General features: G+C 39.5%; 1 protein-coding gene across 5 annotated transcripts in view; it reads left to right on the top strand.

Annotated features, from left to right (window-relative positions):
• Positions 1-20,155, top strand: part of PTPRK (protein tyrosine phosphatase receptor type K) — a 420,549-nt gene that overhangs the window by 193,116 nt on the left and 207,278 nt on the right. For all 5 annotated transcript variants that reach the window (XM_075087593.1, XM_075087592.1, XM_075087590.1 and 2 more), the window contains exons 4-6: positions 987-1,068; positions 2,904-3,019; positions 17,307-17,481. In XM_075087593.1, coding sequence (XP_074943694.1) covers positions 987-1,068; positions 2,904-3,019; positions 17,307-17,481 — 373 coding nt within the window. The remainder of the gene's footprint in view (positions 1-986; positions 1,069-2,903; positions 3,020-17,306; positions 17,482-20,155) is intronic.

Below are 20,155 nucleotides of genomic sequence, written 5' to 3'. Positions count from 1 at the left end.
AACCACATCATGAACCGCTGGTATAGAGCAGCTGACTTGCTCTAAGCCTGCCTTGCACAGAAGACCCCAACAGGTACTTAATTTGGGGAATCATGATAGCAAGTTTCTACCATATCAGTCTTTATTGGTGTGCTTTCCTCTTTCATATCTTCCTTTTAGTTTAGACATTTGTGCTTCATCCTTTATATTTTTCCTCCTAATTATTTGACTTTCACCATATTCTACTTTTTTTTTTTTTGTCCATAAAAGGAAGCATGAATCTTGACAATAAATTCGTTCTGGTCAGTTGGTCTTGTTCTGCTACATCTGTAGCAAAAGACAGCTCTGTGCTCTGGAGCAGTCCAAGAGCAATTCTTTGTTGTTACTGCCTGTTTGTGGTGGGACAAGTAGTTAGATGTGAAGACAATCTCATCTTTTCCTTCATGCACAGCAATTTCCCCATTGCCTTGCAAGAATGAAGAATGAAGTTAACGACTACTACATAAATCTCATGCTACAGCTGTTCTTTTCATTGCCACTGGGGAGTGCTGCACTATTTCTGTGCTGCTGCATATTTTCCTGTGCAATTACGCTGCAGAAGGTTACAGGAGACTGTGGACTATACTGTGACCCCCGACAAGAATATAAATTTTGTTAAAATTGGTCGATCAGTTGTGTGCTGTGATGTCGAACCTGTCTGAAAGTAAAGGCATTTTTTTCAGAACTGAATCATGTTTATACATTTAGCGAGTGAAAGCAGTATGCCGTTAATTGAGGGAATAAACTTGCTTTTCTGGTGTGCCATAAGCAGCAAATCCAAAGCAAGTCATGTATATGAATGGTATGGAACTGCAATACCTTGAGTAATAAATATTCCATTCAGTCGTCAAACCTTGTAGGAACTTCAACTAAATGAAAAAGGCAATGTGTCTTATATCTACACGTTTGCCACTGTGGGAATTCTGTAGAAATGGCTGTTGTAAACATTTTTTCTTTCATTTTGACAGGTAATATTTGAAGCTGAAGTCTCAGATGGGAGAAATGGCTACATTGCCATTGATGACATCCAGGTTCTGAGTTACCCTTGTGGTAAGTAATGATTAAAAGGTGCATTTTTCTCTGTCTTTTCAGGACGTATTTGATATTGCTGTAGACTGCTGAGTTTTCATCACTTGATCACTGAAGTTCTTCATACTTTCAATAGTATTTTTGTTCAGCTTCCAGGGGAAAATGTAGTGTTGCAATAGTGATTTACCTGGGTAAGAACTTTGTCTGCCAGAAGTAAAGTGTGCCGGGATACAAAAGCAGAAATTCTTCAGTGTCTTTTTAGCCATACCATAGTTGGTGTGCAGAATCAAAATGGGTTTTAATTTTAATGTGTATACTCACTGATTAAAGAAAACTGAATTGGCAGATACATGTAGGAGGTTTATAGTCAGAATTTGTGTCATCGGCCCCCCCCCCCCCAAGTATAACAGATTTAAAAAAACCCACAAACACCAAATCAGCCAAACAACCCTTCTGGCTGCTGAGCTACTGAAGGATTGGGTTTTGTTGTTTTGTTTTTGTGGACAGACTTTGGGCACTTCTGTTTGCCTTTCCCTGCTTAATCCTGGGGAAGGATTACACATGTGCAAACACGAGCTGCAATAAGGGAAATATTCTACAGATAAAAAGTTGTGAGGAAGAAATTACTACTGTGCATTTCTGTCACTTGTGATCACATTTTTTGGTAATTTGGTTCTGTTCAACTCTTCTGCTCTTCCCCTAGACATCCCCTTTCTAAAATGTGATTGCATTGTAATGTACCTCATGGCTAATAATTTAATTGCTTTCTGAAATGGTCAAGATGCAACAACTCCCTCACCCAAATTTGCAAAATGATGCCAAATCAGAAAATTGCAATGGCACCCTCACATTTTGCATTCTTCTACTCCAAACCTGTTATAACCATAGCTCTTGGCCTACCAAGCTTGCAGGGTATTTGAGTGAGTTACCTCTTTATATTTCAGCCAGCCCAGCTATCTAATGTTTGTAGTCAGCAAAGCTCTACTCAGGTTCAGAACCTGGCTTTCATTTTTTTCTTCTGGCTCTTTTTTTCATTTGTGTTTTTTTTAAGTGCCAAAACAAAAGGTGCTTGGTTACAGCCATGATGGCAGATTATCAGCATGATACAGTATTCAGATAAGCTCTTTTTTGTTATGGATGTTTAAGCCCTGTTTGTTCCAATTTGCTGTTTTTTTCCTGTGGGGTTTTTTTTTAAGTAAGCACAAAGGAATAACAGTTCAGCTACCGTTTTTGTTACAAGTCCTTGAGAAAGGGATGCGTGAGAGCTGTGTAGCATACCCATTCCTCAAATGTGTCTGTCGGCTTTCTTACATCTAATAAATCCTTCAGGTGGTTGTGCCAGTGAGCTTTCCTAGGGGCTTTGTCAGGGTGGGAAATAGATTTGTCAGCTCCTGAAATACTATATTCAGTGGCACAAATGATTTCATTTAGTAGAACAACAGAGCTCTGAGTTACATTGCAAATAATCTGAATAGTATCTCTCTCTTTGCCTAAGCAGTATCCTGCTAATTGGGTTTTCTCAGTATGATGGGTTTCATACAATCGGAAGTCTGGGATAATTTTTGTAAAGTGCTGCTGACAGTTTGGCATTTGATCTCCATCTCTTGGCTTTGATTTTTAAGAGACTTTAATATAACTCATGTATACGTAAAGTTAGTAGAATCACCAGGGGAGAGCAGAAAGGACTGAAGCACTCTTTCTTCTTGAACAGAGATGAAACAAATAATTTTCTCTCTTCTGTTTCTGTTTTTCAGCCAAAGGTTGTTACAATATGCATCTTCAGGGAGACAGTAATGTTGCTGGCACCTTTTTTAGCACTAAGTGTGATTTGTAACTTTTGTTTTCCCCCTCTGCAGATAAATCTCCACATTTCTTGAGGCTGGGGGACGTAGAGGTCAATGCAGGGCAGAATGCTACATTTCAATGCATTGCTACGGGGAGGGATGCAGTGAATAACAAGTTATGGCTCCAGGTAAGGCCATCTAATGCAAGTCTATTTGGCTAGAGGACAAGCTGCTTTCTGGAGGTGAAATATTTAACTTCCTAAGCCTTTTTTTTCTTCTGCTTGTGAAATATTTAGTTTAAATACAATTTTATCTCTGTTAAATGGAGAAACTTGTAATCAGTTTTGTAATGTTAAAAAGCTTGGATTAAAAATTAGAACAACTGGTGTGGACAGTGGAGGTCTGTGGACAGTTGGCCTTTAAGGCATTGTGGACCTTCTCTTGTTGTAAATCAATTCTTCTGTATCAAAATTTATTATCATTAAATGCAGATAATTGGCATTTGGGATCTAGTAAAACACAGGAGTAACAGAGCTGTCATAAATTTTATGATATAAATTACAACAAATTTTTGTCCAAGTGGTGGCTGGAGGGATGTGGCTGTACTTCTGTGCGTGTGTCAGATTTACTCAGCAGCGTATTTAATGGGACGACATAAAAGGACTGTTGCATGTCCTTTTTTCTGTCTTCATAATAGGAGGGACTTCAGCTTCTACCTGTGTGTAACTGTGAGTAGTATGTATGTTAAAATCTGAGAGATGACTAAAACCAGAAGATAACTCTTCTCTCTAAAAAACGTGAAAAAGAAGAAACAAACACCATCTCCCCAAAACAAAACTGCTTTGCTTTGTGGTGTGGGGCTGGGGTTACTTACATTTAAGACCACCAGTTTAGAAGAAGTATGGCAAAGTTTCACAGCTGCTTGTTAAAAAATTAAATTTTGCCATTTAATAAGGATTAAAAAAAAAAAATCACTTTAGTTGTATGTGTACCTTTATGCTTATGCTTTAGTTTAAAGCTTAAGAACCAACACTCCTTTAGAATGGTTTCTAAATACGCCCTTTAAAACTTTAAAATGTGTATTTCTGTATATGTTCAGAACTGTATATACCTTTGGGGAAACATTGTACTTTGAAATGAACTATAATCAGTTACTTCAATCTGTTTGATTTTTCTTTTGAATAGAGAGCGGAGCTGACAAACCTTGAGTAACAGTTACGTATAGGCACGTGATAAAATTCTAAAGAGAATTTTTTAGTTTTTATTAAATAGAATGAGATTAGAAAAAATCAGATATGCAAAATCTATTACTGGGCAAATACGCAACATTAAAAAAGGAACACAAGTCTAGCAGTAACTGCATTGCATTCAGTAAAAAGGTATCATAGCAGTAGGAATGATTTGTACTCCATGTCTTTGACTAGTAACTTGTTTAAATTGAGCAAACGTATAATGCACTCATTGAGGAAGAGGAGTTTGATTTCAGAGACTTGCCAAACAGAGCACACAAAGGACACAAAATTAATTTGAGCTGGGTTTTGCTATATAAAAGGTAGGACTATAGCAATAGGAGCATACCAGCAAACCTGGGAAGCACCACCTTCGGTTGATCAGGGGTCAGAGCTTGATGGAGACAGCCAGCTGGAAATCTCTTCCCTATCACTCAGTCCTTGGAGTCAGATAACTGTGACAGATTATCCTTTCTAACTTTCACTCCCCTGAGAAGCCTGGTTAGCAGCCAAAACAATGCAGAAAACGTATGTTTTGTCCCTTTTGTCCCTCCATATACTTAAAGGGTGGTTTGGTTTGGTTTGTTGTTTTGGGTTGGGTTTTTTTGACTGCTGTTTTGGTTTTGGTTTTGGTGGTGCGTGCCTGTGTGTGCGCGCGCGCCTCTGTGTGTGTGTGTGCGCGCGCGCCTCTGTGTGTGTGTGTGCGCGCGCGCCTCTGTGTGTGTGTGTGCGCGCGCGCCTCTGTGTGTGTGTGTGCGCGCGCGCCTCTGTGTGTGTGCGCGCGCGCGCCTCTGTGTGTGTGCGCGCGCGCCTCTGTGTGTGTGTGTGCGCGCGCGCGCGCCTCTGTGTGTGTGTGTCTGCGTAGATGTGGTAATTTCTCCCAGTTCGAAAGATAAGGTCCCTTTGTAGTTGTAACTCTGCTTGCCTGTGCTTATGAAGTGCTTTGATACCTTGCTACTAAAATGATATACTTGAACTTCTGTTCCCCTTCTTGTTTTCTCTTAAACAGTACCAATTTTTCACAAATTTAAAGGTGACCCATTATTTTTCTTCCTCTCTCATCATTACACCTCTCCATCCTACTTGCCCAACATAAGCATTGGATCAGCAACGTTCCCTCTCTGAATTCTCTTCCTTCAGCTAATAGGGAATTCACTCCTTTTCCTTAAACCCTGGGGTGGATATGTATGGGCCTTGTGGGGATCTGGAATGTGACTTGGAAAAGGTTCACTTTAACCTTTGACCAAACCAGAGATTCATAAAGCCTGAATATCCAGCAAGGAAGAACTGGCAGATCAAATCAAATGCCTAAGTAATTGTTTTTGAGAGCCCTAAGCTGAAACATTCCAGGAATGTGTTTTTCTCATAACAAGAAAGGCCATTGGAAAAAAAAAAAGTGCAAAAATGAAAAACGAAGGGGAGGGAGTGGTGGGGGAGAAGACACTTTCCAAGTACACTGTGTTAGAGAAAAATAGCTTTTGGTTATGTCCTTATTGAAAAAGAAAAGGTATTTCCTTTGGGGGGGGGGGGGGGAAGAAAATGCAGGAAACAACTTGCTATTAAAACACGTTCTTTGATAAGTAAAGATCCCAGGTGCAATCTGGGAGGCTAAGGCTTTTTGTATCTGAAATGATCTAAGATCTCGTTTGCTTGCATTGAATAGAGATGTGCAAGCACAGATCTTGTTACAGACTCTACCAGTGCTCTCTGGCTCTCCCAGCCCCCTGTTTCAGAGAGAGGCTATAGTAAATTTGGCAGCAGGAGAAAGAAAAAATAGCAACCGCTCTGCTCTGTGTTCAGAGTTGTGTTGTCCCTGGGTGCAGTCCCACAGCTGCTTCAGCCAGGCTCAGTCCGAGCTGCCGCAGTCTCGGCTTTGCCCTCCTCATGCCTCTCTGCACTGATGCTGGAGCTTTTGGAGCTTGCCAGTAAGTCAGTTCAGGGAAGTGATTCGACTGAAAAAGATTTTGGGCCAAATTGGATTTTTGTTGTTCTTGGGGGTGGGGAAGACTATCTGTTTTGGTTTTTTAATTATTTTAAAAATTTTTAGCGTCATTCATGTCTGAATTACCTATCGAAATAGTGCCAGCAGGTGGAAAAAGATGGGGATGCTGGTTAGAAGCAAGGAAGGAGGAAGCATTATAACAACATGAACTGAAGTAAAAGTGGATCTCAGTAGTGGATCTCATTTTAGTGTCCTGTGTAAAATTTTAAGTTTTTTTTTAATTTTTTTTAGTTATTGGGGAAAAAGTATATGGATCATATACTAGATAATCTGTGAATGTGCACATTTCTGTGCTTATGTTTTTCTCAGTTTATATATAATTAAGTGCACATAGCTTTGTGTGTCTGAAAATAAAAATGGATAAAAATAGGCACAGCATTTCAAGGCACTGTTTCCTGTGTGTTACTGCTGTAGTGACAGTCTTTTCATCAACTCCATTTTCTATAAATGGGCATCTTGTAAACATTTCAGGCAAATAGGAATTAACATTGAACTGAACTTCTCCTGACTCATGGCGTGTTGTTTTTTTGTTTTTAGATTGTATCTGGTCTCTTGTCCCCTTTCGTACCCCTTCCCTCCCACCCCTGCACATTGCAGCCCCACTGGACAAAGATCTGGGACAGTCAGAGCTCTGGGATTGAAAGATAAGCAGCAAAGATAACAGATGTCTTTAGAAGTCACAGCTACATTAATATGAAACAAATATTTGCACAGATAAAGAGATTTAACTGGTTGAACGAGATCTGAAACTCACCTTCAGTGACAGTGTGAATAGTAGGTGTGGGTGCGGGACAAAATGCAGCTCTCAGATTTTTTTTTGCTCTTCAACTTTTCAACCTACTTTAGTATCAAATCTGTTACAGTTGTGAGCTGAATTAGCTCCAATTAGTAGCAAATTCTGAAAGAGTTTCAAAGGCCTTAGTTTTTGTTTAAAGTGAGCATTGATGTTGTTTCTGAAATACATTCAGTATTCCCGAGTTTAGAATCTGTAAGAGTAAAATTTCGACTGTAACATGTCACCCACCAATAGCTGTAGTTTGGTGCCACTGTACATGCTGAGGCAGTTGGGTCATGTGATAGGAGTTCCAAACCCAAGGGGTAACCTAGCCTTTCCACCTGTTATGCTTTGGTATGCTCTGTCTTATAAGCGTCAGGAGATAGCAGAAGTTCTTATGGAAAAATTCTTTCCTGTCGGAGGTGAGCATAAGTGTGCGTGTGTGTGTAATCTTAAAAGATTGAATATAGCATGTATAGACATCATAACTGATCAGTTGCCTACTTCTGCTGATTTTTTTTTCCTGAAGCCTATGAATTTTCTTTCTTTGAAAAGACATTTAAAGAATAAGGGTTCTTTCATTTATCAAAGTTTGCATCTTGCTGCTTTGTTCACATTGATTTGCTGAATTAGTATTTATAGGGCCACCTTTTTATTCTATTTCCCCCCTCCCTGAGAAATGCCATGCATTCCAGTGCAGTTATGTCAATAAATAACCTTGCAAACAAGAGTCACTTCTGCACATTAATCCTATGCTCAGGGTGGATAAGTGTTAAGTATTAAATATTTGACAAAATAGCGTGTACAGGGCGTTCTAAACATGAAAATGCAGGGGTGGGGTGGGATGTGATATGGGGCTGTTTGCCTGTTGGGTTGGGAGATTTCTGCATGGAGAAAGCTTCTGGGGTTTTAAGCTTTGTTTCTTTACTGAGACAGTGCAGAAATAGAATCGGCTGAATAGAATAAATAACATTTGGGTACACAAAGACTCCGGAAAGCAGCGTACGTGTTGTCCAGCATTTGTTCTGTGGATCTAATTGGGATATCAGAGCAATAGGGTTTTTTGCATAATCGGGCTGTGTTTAACGGCTGGGAACAATTGTGGTTCCCAGAAGCCCAATATGATTTTCAGTGTCTTATCGATGTCCAGTTGAACTGGACACTCGCACAGTGCGGAGAATAGAGCTTTTTGCTAGAACATCTGTTAAACCATATGTCTTGGCACCTGGTTCAGATGGCGATAACTGCGGCACTAATGAGTCCATCCATCATTGCTGAGCGTTGCATTAACATAGCATTGGATTAGGGAAAGCGGCTTGTTCTGGCTGCTTTGCAGTCGGATGTGTTTTGCTACGGTCTGCGGTGATACCATTTGCTTTGGTGAATCTGAAATTCAAAGGGGGTACTGCATGCGTTTAAAAGTTTTAATACGTGCCTGGTAATCCTGTGCAGATTGCCATCAGAGCGGCGGTGAGCGGGCCAATCTGTCGGCAAAAGCTGTGGGTGCTGGCTAACTGCCGCTCCACTTGGGCTGCCAAGGCTGGCACGGCAGCCCCGCTCTCGCCCGTGGAGAGGCTCATCAGCGTTAATGCGGTCTGATGCAGCCCCTCTCTCCGCCAGAGGAAAATGCCATTCCTTGTGGAATAACAGATAATTAAAGCAATTGCCTCAGAGTAATAATTGAAAAAGTGAAATTAAAAAGCATTATGGAAAATAAAATGCAAATTGCTGTAGAAACAATGGAGTTGGGCTGACCTCGCAGTGGTACCGTTGCTTGAGGATGAATGAGCGTCTGCATGGTTGTCTGTTTGGGCTCAAACAACTGGCCATAACCCACTCCCTTTCTTGAGGAAACTGCCATAATCCTTAATGCCCTGTTTGCCAGCACCTTGGGTTTTGGTGCTAGTTGCCACAGAATGTGATTTGGTATTTAGCATTTGTTTTTCTTGCTAGATACTGTGTATGCATGCTGTTTAACAAGTCTTTGGAGTGGGCATATACAGACGGTATCCTGTGATGATGCATTTGGGCACATCATTGTGCAGACCAATATAGTATTTCAGGAATTTAGACTGGAGAATTTGTACAAGAACCCATGCCTCTAGCAGGGGGTTGAGGGACACAACATTGACTGTTTTGTTTTTTGAAAGGACAGTATTTTCTCTCAGAGAAAAGTGGTTGTGCCGTGTAATTCCTCTCTACCCACTCTATCCAGAAGGTGAAGGCAAAGATTAGTATTTGACAGGAGGGTTTGAAAACAGGCTGTGGGCCTTTGGGGTAAACTGTTTAGCCGTAGTGAAGTGTTGGGAGGCTTGCTCGCCTGTGATAGGAGCGTCATGTCTAATTTAATTTTTTTCATGTAGTTTGCATGCATTTACTACTTTGAATTTTTCTAATGTAACTTTGCATTTTGAGATCCCATTGTATTTGCATACAGTTAATTAACTTAAGGTACTGTTTCTTTAGTTTGATGATGAAACATCTGCTGCTACAGTACACCTGGCTGTTTGCTATTTTCATAACATCTGAATAATGTCTTTTGCTGGTTTGCACAGATTTTATGACCCCTGAAAGTTAAGGGGAAGTGAGTACGCTCTGATAGTTAGAGAGCCTTGTTGCTTTGCTTTTTCTTTCTGGGGCCTAAAGGAAGTTCAGAGGAGGTGCCTTGTCAGCACCCGCAGGGTTTCAGCTGTTTTACTGTGATAGAGATTTTTGGTGCCCTTTTTGCTACTAGTTAACTGTCAAATTTGGTGCTTTCTGCTATTAAACTGAAATAAGTCAGTCAGGCCTGCTCGCCCTGAGAAGGAGTCAAAGCCAGGATGTTGTGGAGGCTGTGGGAGGAGAGAGGACTGATCCCTCTGGGTTTGCTCCCCTCCTCAGGTGGCAGGAGAGGTGGGTGAACCTCTGAAGAGCCTCTGGGGAGACAGCAGAGTTTTGGATCATCACTGTCATCTGCCCAAAACAAGCGCTGATTTGTTAACAGTAAATATTACTGTCTGTTGATACTAAAGCTTTTTTTTCTCAGCCAGTAAAATGCCACTCAAGTCTTACATCATCTTACCTCTATCGTGATTACTGACAGTGGCCAAGCAGCGTATAAGGTCCTTTTTTGTTGCACTTAAGGCTTGCATAGAAACTTCACTTCCCTCATTTTTCTCATCGTCGGTTGCTTGTACTTATAGAAAAGATGTTCTTGAAAGCAAGCAACAGAATAGGGAAGCATAGAGGACAGGAATAATCTTTTGCAGTCACTTGTCTATTTTACCTGCACTTTCACCTCATCATATTTATGTTCTGTGATAGATGTTCTGGTTTTCCAAACATTTTTTTTTTTTTTTCAAAGATGTGTGAAAAGCTGCCATGAAGTGATATATCAAGCTACTTGTAAATTGCTTGAATTGTAGTTTATTCTGTATCACACTCTGCTGACTGACACAGTTATAAAGAATATTCACCAATGAAAAATACAGTATTCATAACTTCATATTTGATATTCTTCTAATTTGTTTGTTTTACAAACGGTTTTTTCCCCACCCGCCTACCTTTTCACTCTGTATTCACCTTTGATGCTATGTCATTTAATTCTGAATGAACCATTATCCCTTTTTCCCTCCCCAATTTATTGGCTTCTTGGATAAATACGGCAGTTCTCCCTAGATGCCCAGTCACATTAGGTTTCAGCAACATGAGATACTGTAATCCTCCTGGTTTTAATTTAATTCTGCCCCAGTTAACTAAGTCCTCCAGCCTGTGTAGCTACCAGTCATTCACTTTACAGGGCAGCCTTTGGGATTGTCATCCCTGTAGGTCTTCCCTAGGGATGCTGCTGCTCCCGCGGCGGCTGGAGCATCCGGTGCTTGGGGGGCCGTGCTGCTGCCGTGCCCCGTGCCCACGGTGGTGCTGGGGGCAGCTCAGTGACCACCTGTAACACTGGCGCCACCTTCTCCTCCTGCCATTCTGTAGTTTATACCTAGACCAGCTGTGGTGGAAGTTTGGTCACTCTTGTGTAGTCCTGGTGGTATTTCCTCAGCCAGCCAGTGGCTTCAACCCATATAAATCAGACACCTGAAATTAAGATAGTGTTTATAAAAACATAGGTTGTTAGAAATTCCTGGACCGTTGAGTCCCGTGAGTCTTGTCTGTTAACACGTGCATTCAGGTTCATCTCTTCCTGAGCGGTGTGGTGTGCGGTAGGTAGCCTAACACCCCAGGCCCTAGGTACCTCAGATAGCTGCAGCATTTAATGAATTGCGGAAGAATAAGAGCAGCTGGTATACTTGGCTGCTTTTAGAGAAGGGTAAAATTGTCTGCTGAGAAGTGTTTGAGGAACAGTCTTGTGTCATGATGGTCTTCAGTAGTGGGTTTTTTTTCAGATTTTTTTCCTTTGTTGTCGTATAACTAATCAGATTTTTTTTGTTTAAAGCTGCAGGATGAATACTGTAGTTCAGCATGCTCTGCTCAAGGTGATATAGGACTTTAATCACTGTGTCCAGAATTTGTTTTTCTGTGAATTATGGTGGTTTTGGTTTTGTTTTTTTTTTTTAAAGTCAACAACACTGCATTCAAGAACTATAGCTTTCTGAAAAGCTTCTTTTTTTTGTTTTTTAATATAATTTGGGGTTTTTTTTTGTGGCATGTGTTAGATTATGTTCAAAATAAGAGTAAGAGAGTGTCTTTTTAATTTGTCTAGTGGAACGTCCAGGGACACTGTAGTATGAATTTTGCTATTCTGCCTCCGGTGGATTTTACTGTAATAAAATAAATCAGGATTGCCACCTCTGAAGGGCCAGATGGCTCTCAATTAGATTATTTAATGAGAATCCTTGCTATTTTTGGTAGGAGGTTCAGTTCAACGTGAGAGAAATTGAGCTACTTCAAAGCACACAAGTTTTTGAGGAACAGCAGTGCATGTAACCAAGATGTTTAAAATAATCATGGATTATTCTGTATTGCAGTGCAGCATGTGGGATAAAACTTGGCTTGTCACATTTATTCAAGATCTTTAGTATATGTTTGCATGGGAAAAGCTGTGTGGCCTTTCCTGCTAATAAATGAAGGTGTAGTTCATTGGAAAGTAGAATCTTAGTTTAGTTTGCCATGCATGCAGAGAGACCAGCAAGTTAAAGCAAGTTGTATTAACTTCCTACTAAAAAAAGTTTAACTCCCAACTGCATGCTTTCTCTTAAAAATCAAACAAAAGAAATTGCTACTTCACCTTCTTGTATTCTAAGAAAAAGATAGGATTATGTAGGTATATTATTTAAGCTATAGTTTCAGATCATGTTCTGCTTGAAAAAAATTATTTCTTAGTCCTGAATCATGTATTTGTAAATTAAATTGGGAAAAAATCCTACTTGTTCAGTCATTTGCTTTCTTGTGGGTGGGGAAAAAATTAAAATTTTATTTATAATTTCTTGCAATAAATAGATGTTATGCTTTATTATGCTTCTAGTATGTTTAATAAGTTTTAAAGTCCCAAGAATATATTGAGACATTTGTGTAAAAGAACAAAATAAAAACAATAATAAGTATTTTAGAAAAATAGATTGTTCTCCATTTGGAAATTGTGTCCTAAATGCTGTAAAAGCATATACGGTTTGTGCCGAAAAGTGCCAGTCAGCTACGTGTTAGTAAAACTTAAAACGTGTAGTTGTGTTGTTTGTTCCCCTCACGTTGTTTTATTTTTCAAAACATCTTTTGGCAGAGATCGTATGTTATCGCTGGCATTTAAACTATCCCCATTCAACTGTTTTCCCTCTTGCAAAAAATGACATTTCTGCCTTTACACAATGAGTAAAGCCAAGACCGTTTTGGAGCACGTAATTCACAAATTCCCTTTTCCTCAGGGCAGCAGAGGTGTAATTCCCAGGGCTTCTGGGGGCATCCTTGTAGCCTTTCTGCTGTCTGGTGAAGTTCTGATTGCACCTTCGGGGACCAAGTTGCTTAGACAGACTCTCAGCTTGTGCCCTGCTCCCTGCACAGTTCCCGCCCTCTCCTCCGCTTCCTGTGGCTGTACAGTGAATCGGATCATGAGCTAATCCTTTTGGTGATGATAATATATGGGGAGGGAATACGTTTTCCAGAAAGGTATTTTCCTTATTCCAGGTCAGTTTTCTGTATTAGCACAGGAATGAAAGTGGGGAGGGAGCAATTGAACGCCAGCTGAAGTGGGTGCTGCTGCGAGAGTAACATGTGTGTCACTGCAGCTGAAGTGTTGATGACATCTGATCTCTGGAGGCATCCCGGCCTCCAGCCGAGAGCTCGAGAAGGCAACCAGAGTTGACTGTATTTGTTAGCGATGGAGCGGACTTATTTTAAGGTGTTTACACTAAGGAAGGGATGGAGATGTGTAAGGTTGAGCTGTCCAGGCTGATAAAAATCACTGGTATTTAAAAAAAGAAAAAAGAGTTCAGGAAAATTTAGAAGGAACATCATTTAAACAAAAAAGTAAAACCTGCTACTTTTCAACCTGAGAAGTTAAGAGAGAAACAAATTTGTATTAGAAAATTAAAAATGCACCTAAATGCTACCAATTAAATAAGTTGTTGGGGTTTAGATGCTTCTGGTTTCATTCAGGCTCTGGAAGATCCACTAAAATTTCACTTCATGTTTATTAAATGATTGGTTTCTTTCATGAAACAGAAAAGATAAATTTAAGGCTAATTGTTAATTTCCCTATGATCGTTTTTTAAGCTGTGTACACTTTACTGTTGACTTTGATTAAAATATAGATGATCTCATTTCATTGCCTGAAAAAAATATTAATAAAATCAGGTTCCTGTCAAATTAAAAATAACGTTGAGTCATACAGACTTACTTATGGTTGTAAGTTTAAATGCCTGAAATGCCAGAATTAAAGGAGGTTCTTCCACGTGCTTATATTTCTTTTTATCAAGTGTTTATAGAGCATAGCTGTTTGTGAAGCCCCGAGTTATTTCCACAAAGGAGGAGGACTGCCTGGTGGTGACCTCTCCTAAATGAGCAATTCAGGGTTATCAAATCAGACAGCAAGGGACTGGAGGAACCAAGGATCGCACAGGGTACAGCCATTACCTATTAGTATAACTCCACATTAATTTTAAATTGAATTTTTAAAACCTAATTGAGCAGCATTTTCAAGCTCTGTTCAGTGTGAGCAGGACATAAATTGAAACAGTATGTACCAGGAACCCTCTAATAAGCAGAGAGCACTGCTGCCTTTCTTTCCTCTGCTTTAAAATCAGTAGTAATGCCCTGACATTAAAAAGAAGAATTTAATTAAGAGATTGTGGCAGTGCATCTGAACTCTGACTGGCTAATGGCTTACCGGTGTAAGGGATACGCACTGAAATGAATGCAGGGTATTTTCTTTAACATTCATTTTTAAGTGAGAACTCTTTTCTGTTTGAACTTTTTATCATTTTAATGATGGAAAAATATTTTAATGGATAAGCTGTACATGAAGATAGTCTTTGAAGATGTAATTGTGCATTTGGATTCCCAAGAAACAAATCCTAATACAGAGAAATTTGAGGAACTACTCTAAGCCTTGTAAGATGAAGCAGTAGGAAATTACTGATGTAAATAGAAAATAAAATCCTAGGTTTTGTTGTTGGAGTAGAACTGTAAAGCTTGTTAAATTTCATTTTGATTAATTGCTCTGAAAGTGCATTAATATTTCATTTTAAGTAGGAGCCCAATTCACTTTGTTTCTCTAACATGAAACTCACAGACCAGCTTAAGTAAGCAAGTTCTGAGCTTTGGAGGGTAAATTATTCTACACAGCAAGTTTGGATGTGTGTCTCTGCAGCAGACTGAGTGCTTGGCATTCAAATTTAACGCACTGGACATACTGAAATGTGTCCTTAATTATAGAAAACTCTGATACTTATTTTTCCCTTTATAGGAGAGCAAGAAAGACTGCATTACTTGGGTTACTTGTCAAGTCTGCATTCATATAATTTTAAAAAATTTGCCTTCTCTTTATTATATGCTGCTTGGTCATTTTAACAATTATATGGCAAGTTTGTGTTTAGTGGGGGAGCTTGACTTCCTTTTGCTGGGAGCTTGACTTCCTTTTGCTGGCTGATTGTGGTGTGGCGATGAGATCATGGGGGAGGGCACAGGCAAGCATGAGAGGAAGAAAGTACCATGAACTTATTTTGGTTACTTCAAGGCACTAGATCAAAGTTTTGTATTAAGTTATGATTCCAGAGAGTTGAAACTGAGGGAGGGGGAAAGTAGCTTGAAAATTCTGCTTTCGGATTTAGTTTTTGCTATCAGGAGAAGCCAGCTAACTGGAGGGGGAGGTGCACCTCCCACAATATAATTTTACTGTAGCTTGAGCAGTACTGAAATAAAGTCTTTAACATCACCCCTCATTTGTGTGATATTGGAATTTAATAATTTCCTTGATCCCTGATGTTCAATATGGCCTTTCATTTGTAGGAGTCTTTGCAGGCCTCAGCGAACTTTCTCAATTATTCTTAATAGGAGGCAGATATTTGCAGAGCTGAGGGAGCAGGTGTCTGCTGCAGGGTGACTTGGCTGCACAGTGGTGGATCCAGGTTTCCATGCGCTCAACCGCCATTGCTTTGGCCCTGTGAACACCCTGTCGGATAACCACCAAAAGCCTGCTTATCCCATGGATGCTATGGGATGGTGACTGTTCTAGGGTGAAGCAGTGAGAGTACCTTTTGGAAGTGTCTCATGTGCCATCTTCTCTTGGACATCTGGCTTCACTCTCTATCTCACTGTACTTTCTGGCTTGGTCCTGCAGGCTGAGCTTACCCCTGGGTAGCAGCTCCCAGCTGTTTTTGGTGTAATGGTGGTGGTGGCTGGGGTTGAAAAAACTGGGTGGTATCTTCATGAAATGAGGAAGACACACACCAGTAAACCTGCCTTTGATAAAGGTGATGGTATGGTCTTTGTAGTGGGATACCAGTGACCAAAATCTGCCAGGTTGGTAGAAATGAAGGTTTTCACTCAAGGCTTGCAGTGAAACATGGGATGGGTGCTTTAACAGCTGCAAGAAAGATGGCAGAAGCTAAAATTAATCTGTTGTTTAAACATATTTATAGTTAAAATGAATACTTGTTTCGGTGAGTTTGAACCAGTGCTGAACCCCTGGCTGATCTACCACAGAACTGTTTAGAGAGTGACTAACCCATGCTAAGACCATGAAGGGTAGAAGTGAAATAGTGTTTGGGTATTCTGAAGTACTCCTGGCTGTGACAGGAGGCCGGCTAATATACACATGCAGCATTAACTCATTTCCTTTTTCTCCCCTTTCCTTTTTTGCCACAGGTTTTCAGATTATTAAATTTGTGGCTTAGCAGTGCCACTTCATGTGTTAGACAGAAAGCTTGGAGTTTAAGACCTCAGTGAAGTTTCTTATTCCAGGGGTTGATTAGAGCTAAAAATGTCCATGGAGGTCGCATTTTGCTATGTATTGAGCAGAGCAGGCAATGCAGTTACAAGGAAATGATATCTTTCTGATGACTGATTAAAGCTGAGTGCTCAGAAGCTGTATCCTGGTCAGGGAATAACATTCAGTTGATCCATGGGAGAAAGCAGGAACATCATTTGTTCACTTGATGCATGTTTCTGGTTTTGTTGAGTGTTTCGATTTTGGAGTTTTTTGGTAGACTTTTTTACTTTGTTTTGTGGTTTTTTTTTTTTTTTTTTTTTTTTAATGCTAACTTGTGGTGGAGGGTCTGTTCTTCGCTTAAAATCAAAATTGAGCATTTACTATGAATGAGAGTAAGGAAAAGGGGTCACACAAGAGCTTAAACTCTTTCTACCTTACTGACCTCTCACTCTGCCCACAGCTATGGACACATGAAATTTTTCAGTGATTTGTGGTAGCTATGATTTTTTTAGAACTCTCTAAGCTCCTTCCATTAAATGAGATCTACATCATTCCTCTTTCAGCAGTTTCCTTCCCTCCCCTTTTTATTTCAACTAGCTCAGGTGGATAGGTGGTGCTTAGTATAATAAAGGTACAATGTTAGAAGGTATTGAATTTGGGCAGATAAAAGGGAACATTGAAAAGGAAACATTGGCTGGTTTCTGAAAAAGAGCTGTTGAAAACCTATGAAATACATCAATGCCAGGTTTGTTTAAATATTTCTTACAATATACCCAGTGTATCTGTTATAATTTTATTTAAAGTTGAATGAATTTTCTTAGGAGTACAATAGCTACTGCGAGGCTCTCCTGAGGTTCCAGCTATGGAGCAACAGCAGTCATGGTCGCATTTTGTGGCAGTGCGAAAGCCTGATGGTGCTTTTCACCCCCAAATGTGGTTCTGAAATGCTTTTAAGTACTGCTTGTCTCTTGGTGGGACCTCAGCACTGAGCTCTTCTACCATGGAAATGCAGCACAGGGCGAATGCATTTAGTATTTCTATGTACTCTTTGTGTGATGATCATGATAAATGTATTTTGTATTATTATGAGATAACATGCCTTGGTTTCTCTTATTTTCAGAGAAGAAATGGGGAAGATATTCCAGTTGCTCAGACTAAAAATATCAATCACAGAAGATTTGCTGCTACCTTTAAGTTGCAAGAGGTGACAAAAACCGACCAGGATTTATACCGCTGTGTGACTCAGTCAGAGAGAGGTTCGGGAGTGTCAAATTTTGCTCAACTTATTGTTCGAGGTAAAGTTTTAATTGCTTTCATTTTATCCATTCAATAGCTCTTAATACCACTGCTTTCTACTTATACCTTTTATTTAGCCTGCAGATGCCTTGATCTGAAACGATCACACAAAGTAGCCCTATGAGGCTTCTGAAATGGTTATAAAACAAAAGACTGGTTTGCAAAACTTCCTACAATTGCTTCCATAGAATAAATCTGTGTAAAAACCCTGATCTTGCAATGTGTGTAACATGCCTGTATGCTTTTCTGTGGATGCTGTTTGTTGAACTTAAGGTGAAAGCTGCATAACTTTTCATAAATATTTTTACAGGTGTGAGAGAATCCACTGTAGTTAGTTAACATTCCCTTTTAAAACCTGTTGCCTTGAGCAAACTGGTAATACAGCAAGTAATAATACATTCTTCTGTTACCTGGAAGACAGGTATATAAAAATAGATGTAAACTTTCACCTACCCAAGGGCTGGGAGTGTTATGAAGATTTCTGTGATGAAGTGAGAGGAAGAAAATGAAAAACTTGCTTTTTTCTACTTGAAATACCTTTTTGTTGCAAATCATTGAGAAGCCTGCTGGGGTACAACCATAGCTTGTGTCTGGCGATGTCAGGTTGGCGATTTATTTATGCATTTTGTGTTCTGGAAGCACGTCATCTGACTGGCAAAGGATATGGTTGAATATAGGGGTTCAGTTTTTGCTTCCAGAAGTTGCTTGCTGTTTGGCCTGGGATAAGCTATGAAGTCTATCATTGCCTAATTGTGTCACCTGCAAAATTTCCCATTTTACTCTTAGTTGTGATGAGGCTTAATGTTTTTGAAGTGGGAGAAAGAAGTGGTGTACAAAATTTGCCTGTGATGCCGCTGCCTGGTGCAGGGTCGGTTTTGGCCAGGTAAGTGTGGGGATCGGGCACATGACAGGCTCTCGTTTGACTCGTTGGTCCAGCAATTGGCTGTTTGGTCACTCACACCTGGGGTAACAGAGAAAAGCAAGTTCATCCTTAGCTTGTAGAAATAAAAGTAGCACAGGAAATGCTCTAAGGTATTTGGTATCTGGTGTTTACTGGCAGAGGACTTTTCCCTGCAAGACCAGTTGATTGAGGTCAACTAGGTTTTATGCCTTCTATGTAACATCAATAAAAATGGGCTTTGCTGACCATATGAGGATTTAAACAATAAGTTAACAGCTTTTCTATTCTCTAGATATACCTTTTGTCTAGTAAAGTGCAAGTTGGTCTTCATGCTAATACAATGAATTCAGTCCTGTTGTTAGAGCATGAAAACAGACTTTCTGTTTTGTTGTTAGAAAAGCAGGGCAAATGGATGTATTTATCCAATAAATTAAGTTTTCTATTTTTTCTATTATAATAGAGCAACAAAATGGTGTTTAAACCAGTATTTCTGTCTCAAAAAAATAACAAGATAACAATATCAAACTTCATAGTACTCTCTTTTTCAATACAGCATATTGTTCTGCTGAGAAGCTTGGGTCATTTGATAGAGAATACCATCTTTATGGCTCGAAACATAAACTTGATATCTAGCTATATATATGACAGCTGAATAGGTTTCATATTTTCAGGTTAATTTTAATTTTTGTGTGCTTCTTGCGTTGGAAGCCAAAGAATTTTAAGGGATGTTTTATATATACACACACACCTACAATTAATAAAAAAAAAAAGGAAAAAAAAAAAGGAAAAAGAGAGAAATATAAGATTACTCTTCTAAAAATATTTTAATCCATTTGACATCATGGTAGAGAACAAAGATTTATTTTTATAGTAGAATTTATTGCTTGCTGTTGTATTTGAAAAGCAGTATACAGTAATATATTTTCTTGTTTGTCTGGATAACCACTAAATAAATCTTGTTAGCCAAAAAAGCATACCCTTAGGGATCAGCTACCCTGGTGTTAAAACTGTACTGAAAATTAACCATAATGACAGGTCCTATATCTCAGTGGCACTTTAAAGCTGACATCCTGCTACATGGATACAAAAGATGATAATTTTAAAGGAAATTTTTGGGCCACTGATACGAATTGCCTTTAATAAGAGCTGGCATAGTATTGCCCATTGTCAAAGATGACCCAGGGGGAAGAGTTTATTAGTGCGTTTCCTTCTAAACTGGAAGTGACAGGGCATGCTTGGGGCCTTTTTGTTGCTGTTTGTAACAAATGAAAATTTCGCTGCAGAATTCTCATGCTGAAGAGTATTGATCTGTGTGTTCTCACAGCCAGAGGAGGGGAAAAAAAGGATGAAACACAATTTACTTTGTCATGGCTTTAGTATTGCTCCCAGATCTTTTTGAGTAATGATAAGGTCTTCGGTTTGTATAAGCCAAACTTTATTGACAACACTAGTTATTAGAGAGTGAGGGATGAGGAACAGTAGTTGTTGCCCAGTAACTCAAAATCTGGGTGTTTAGGTACATGGCCAAGATCCTTATGTATGCTACATCTGTACACAGGTGTGGTACCGTAATATAGGTGTAGAGACATCTGATACTTTTCTGATGGGCTGTCCATAAGTTAGTCTTGGTAATGAAAATTTCCAGTTACATAATGTGCATCACGTTGAAACATCATTATTTCATTTTGAGCTTTAACGGAAGAATTACTTTCAGTGGAGTTCTAAACTTTATTGCAGATGTAGTTCTTTGGGAGGGATGGTATCCATTTAAA

This window comes from Phalacrocorax aristotelis, chromosome 3 (assembly GCF_949628215.1).
Source record: "Phalacrocorax aristotelis chromosome 3, bGulAri2.1, whole genome shotgun sequence".
NCBI classification, from domain to species: Eukaryota; Metazoa; Chordata; class Aves; order Suliformes; family Phalacrocoracidae; genus Phalacrocorax; species Phalacrocorax aristotelis.
This window is presented reverse-complemented; position numbering and strand designations above follow the sequence as displayed.